General features: G+C 41.9%; 1 protein-coding gene across 1 annotated transcript; it reads right to left on the reverse strand.

Annotated features, from left to right (window-relative positions):
* Positions 1–41: 41 nt before the first annotated feature.
* LOC115227841 (serine/arginine repetitive matrix protein 2-like) lies at positions 42–1525 on the reverse strand (the record flags this gene model as incomplete). Its single annotated transcript, XM_029798560.1, has 1 exon — positions 42–1525. A coding segment is annotated over exon 1 (1484 nt), but the record flags the coding sequence as incomplete, so codon positions are not given.
* Between the last annotated feature and the right edge of the window lie 3451 nt (positions 1526–4976).

Below are 4976 nucleotides of genomic sequence, written 5' to 3' on the forward strand. Positions count from 1 at the left end.
GAGCTGATATTGAAGATGAATGACCAGGTGAAGCTTCATACCGAGGGGAGCGTAACGGACTTTTCTCACTGATGTAGGGTTTCCCTGCCGTTGGATCGCTCTCAAGGTCACTTGTTTCGATGTCAATGCAGACGTCGTCGTCGTCATCATCAGCTCGTGACCCGGTACGTTTCCAGTCCCTGAGTGTGTGTCGTGGCGGTGAGAATGTCCTCGTGTATTTCTGTGACGATGACGAAGGGAATGTAGGCGAGACTGGGGATACGTTGTCGTCGTCGTAGAACACCGAGCCGTCGGGTATCGTTGGACTGAGGGGCTCCTCACTATTGTTTGCTCTTCGAGAAGAGGATCTAGGCTCCATGCTTCTCCCTCCACCACCAGATGATTTCTCCCGTGATTCAGAGTGCTGGCTGCGGTGGTGCCGGGCCTCTTCTTTCCCAGAATGAGAGGGCCGACCTCTCGGAGAAACGCTTCTCTGATGTGAATCCTTGGCAACACTTAGTGACTGCATTTTGCCAGCATCAGCCATTGGCAAAGCCTCCATCTCAGAATCTTTAACCAACTGTAATAAATTAGAGCTTGACCTTTTCAGCAAATTGTATTTATTTAGAGCAAGTTCATTCTGTGGCTCCTGGTGGGCAGAACTCGAAGAGTACGGCGAAACTGTTTTGCTTAATTCCATAAACAATGTGTGGGGTTCGTTGATATCAGAGTCGTCGGAATCTTGGTATTCCCTGTCCCTGTGAGCCCGTCGGCTTTCGCTCCTCTTTGCTGCAGCTCGGGGCGAGAGAGGACTTGGCTTGCCAGTTCGCGCCGGTTCTTGGTCTCGAGCTCTGCGGGAGGTTTTCTCCATCGACTTTGTTCGCCTGTCTTTGAGCTTCTTCGTTTTCAGCATTTCATTGCTAGCAGACAAGGACCGTACGACCTGTGGCGTCCGGGTCCGGGAATCGGCCCTCTTTGGGGACTTCGACCGACTCTGTCGATGTCTGTCTTTAGAAAGCCCTCTCGCTTTCGTGGTTGGTGATCTTGACCCTGAGGGTGACCGCTTAGCGTGCCTGCTTGTCAATGGAGATGATGGTACTTTCTTTTCAGTATGCTTAATATCTCTGCCTACCCGTATGTATCTGACTGGATCACCCTTCTGATTCGAGTACCCACCCTCAGTTTTGCTACCACTGCTTCTGCCGGATTTGCTTTCCTTTCCCCGAGATGGACTGGTGGATTTAATGATTTTGTGTAGTTTTTCAGGCCGGCGTATCTCCTTGGTGGTCGACCGCATTGGTGACCGCGCCATATTTTCAATCTGGATGAAGTCATCATCATCTCTGTGAAGATCCGGTGTAGAAACAGAAAGAGCACGAATTGAACCTGAGTCTTCGAAATTGGCATCATCGTCATCCATGCCGTCATAATCGTCGTAGTCACCCTTGGCTAAGGCCCGCCGGCGTCGCTGTGAGCGCGACGGCAGGGCGTTTGCCGACGACATCCACTTGACCCGCTTCTCCATGCGAGCCTCCTTCACGGTCATCCTGCGAAGTCGGTCACGTGGCCGGCTCACTTGAGCGCTGCCTTCGTCGTCGCTGACTACAGCTCGCTGACCATCTAACTCGGCCACTCCAGCCCCTTCAGCACCACCACGAAATTCCAAGTCTGCACCACCACCACCACCGCCGCCACCATTGTCGTCGTCGTCACCACCGCCACCACCGCCCCATTCATGACAGCCTTTGAGCTGCTTCTGGTGCCGCTGGAGGAACGACTCCGCTTGAAGAAGCTCCTCTTTTTTTTTGAGCTGCTCTTCCGCTCCAGCGGCGATGGCTCGGTGGTGCCCGGCTCCGCCTTGTCGCTCTTGTCACCCTTCATCCCACCTGTCGATTTCGACCGCTTCCCCAAAGAGTCGTCTCCTTTGGTGCCGCTACTTCCTTTCACTGTAGACCCCCTCTCTTTCTCTCTGTGCCCTTCTTTAGAACTCATTGTGTCTATTTATCAGACGAAGTCCGTCGATCAAAGTTTTTTGTTCCATTTCTCAACAAGAAACAATAGGAATGAATGCAATCAGCTACCTTTCTCCAACTCTTTCTCCCTCACCATATAAACTTATACAATCAAATATAATACACACCCTCACAAAAGGTGTGTGTGCATGTATCTATATGTATGTGTATGCGTGTGTTATTTATAAGTCCCAGAAATCATACAAGGAAAATCCAATCCAATTCTGAAATCCTGTACTGGATCATAGTTCGAAGGAAGAAGCGAGTATATTTTTCTCTGGGATATGCCGCTAGCTCCTCTCTCTCTCTTTCAAACAGAAACTTCATAACATTCTAAATATATGTTTCCTCTATGGGCACACACACACACAGGCATATGTGTGTGTGTGTGCCTGTGTGTGTTTGAATGTGTGTGTATGCATAAATATCGAAGTCGAATCAATATATTTTCGTAATTAACCAATATCTGGTTAATTGGTGGTCCCAGATCTGCTGGATTTTAATTTGTTCCTTTTACAAGTGAGTTTATTATTATTATTATTATTAATAATAATAATAATAATAATAATTTCTTTGCAGTAAAATGAAAGCTTCCTTCAAAATTTCTGTCTATTCATATTGTGTGTGAGCATGGGTGTATATACATATATAAATATATATACATACAAATGTGTATATATATAGTTTATATATGAGTGTGTGTGTGTGTGTGTGTGTGTGTGTGAGTTTTTCTTAGAAATTGTCTTTGAGCAGACTCATCATCATTCTTGTTTTATCTTTCTTCTTCTTCTTCGTCGTCTTTTTCTTCTATTTAGCAAGCATTCTCCGTCGTTCCCTTCCAGCCGAGTCATCCGTTGCTAATAGAAGATTGTTCTCAACTAAGACCAAGTTTGAGATACAAGGAACTGGTTGACCAAAAGTCTTGGACTGGAAGAGCGACAATTTCCTGAACTGCAAAAATTTTGGTTCCTGAATTGCAAAATTTCGGTTCCTGAACTGCAAAATTTCGGTTCCTGAATACAAGAAATAACTTATTAAGGAAAATTCGTTTTTATGATGGAGATCAGGGGAAAAGTATAAAAAGTTAGGATGTCAAGGGCACGGGAGTGTGCCTAGATATGAGGTCAGGGGTTCACAATGTCAGGTCAAGAATCAGGTCATTGGGTTGAGATGCTGAGCTAGAATGAACGAATGTGAAAGGGATCATTCATAAAATACAGAACTTTCATATCATGCCTACATGTATACATTAGCTCTTCTACACCAATACGTGTGTGTGCATATATATAAATATAAAAGTGTGTGTTTATAAATATTTGGCTGCATTTGTACAAATACATGTGTGTGTGTGTGTGTGTGGTGTGTGTATAATATATATATTATATATATATATATATATAATATAATATATATATATATATATATATATATATGCTTTCAGTGCGAATGGTTTTTTATACTATGCCATGTTTACAATCCTGTAAATAATAATAATTCTGCAAGCTGGCAGAAAGTTAGCACGCCGGGCGAAATGCGTAGCCGTATTTCGTCTGCTGTTACGTTCTGAGTTCAAATTCCGCCAAGGTCGACTTTGCCTTTCATCCTTTCGGGATCGATAAATTAAGTACCAGTTATGCACTGGGGTTGATATAATTGACTTAATCCCTTTGTCTGACCTTGTTTGTCCCCTCTATGTTTAGCCCCTTGTGGGCAATGAAGAAATATATATAAGGTTATGGCAATCACCGTGCAATGACTCAGGAAAATAGTCTAATAAAAGGGCATATAAGCCCTTGACAGAAAAAAGAAGGCTTTCCTATCTGCATATGAGTTGAACCTACATCCCTTTGTTAACAGGTAACCTACTTAGTCGCATTAACAAAGGTATGTGAGTTCAACTCCCATGCGGATACGAAAGCCTTCTTTTTTACTGTCGAGGGCTTATATGTATAAAGATATATATATATATATATATATATACACACCATAAATCCTAGAGTATAGTCTGCCCTTGAGTATAATACGCAGGGGATTTTTAGGGGGCTGTACCTCTGAAAAACCTAAACATTGTGTATAATATGCACCCCTTCTCTAACTTGAGTCAAGGAGGTCTATATACCTTAGCTTAAGGTATTTTTGCGCCCGACATCACAAAACGCATCTGAATAAACATTGCCGGACAGCAAATAGAGACTCAGACATTGCTTAGAAAATATATAATACGCACTAGGGATTTTGACCTTTAAATTTTGGGAAAAAACTGCAGATTATACTTAAGGATTTATGGTATACTAGCAGTATCGCCCAGCATTGCTCGGGTTTGTAAGGGAAATAACTATATAAGCATTTTTAGAGATGTAAAGTATAATAGCAATCTCAATATGGCTAACCACAAAGGAGGGGGTGGTGTTACTGTAGCTTTTTAAGTTCTGAGATTTAATAATAAATTTTTAGAGAGTTACTTCCCTTATATATGCCAAAAATGCATTAAAAATGGGAAAAATTGATGGTAAATTTTTTTTAAATCGTAGACTCATCGTAGATGTGCGCTAATACCCAGAAGGGCTAGATATAAATCACGACTATAAGATACCCGGTTTTGGTTAAACTGCACCGCAAAATGTGGGAGTAGTTAGGAATCTAATCGTAGGAGACAGACAGCACACAACCTCTCTTTATATATAAAGACTATTATATATATAATATATATATATATATATATATAATATATATAAATAATTAAAAATAAAATGAGCCAAGGGAAAGTAACTCAAATTGAACAAGGGTACAAATGTAGATAATTATATGGAAAGGTAACGTACTGAATGAAGTAGACAATATTGGTTGGTGTTAATTTGTTTTCATGAGAAAGTCTATTTAAACCAATCGAACATTTTGTGTTTAGAAAATAAAGCAACTTTGGATTTTGTGATCTGAATATACCATGGTCTAAACACAAGAAGTAGCTCTCCCAAGAATCTACTT

The sequence above is a fragment of the Octopus sinensis genome, unplaced genomic scaffold (assembly GCF_006345805.1).
Source record: "Octopus sinensis unplaced genomic scaffold, ASM634580v1 Contig07610, whole genome shotgun sequence".
Taxonomy (NCBI): domain Eukaryota; kingdom Metazoa; phylum Mollusca; class Cephalopoda; order Octopoda; family Octopodidae; genus Octopus; species Octopus sinensis.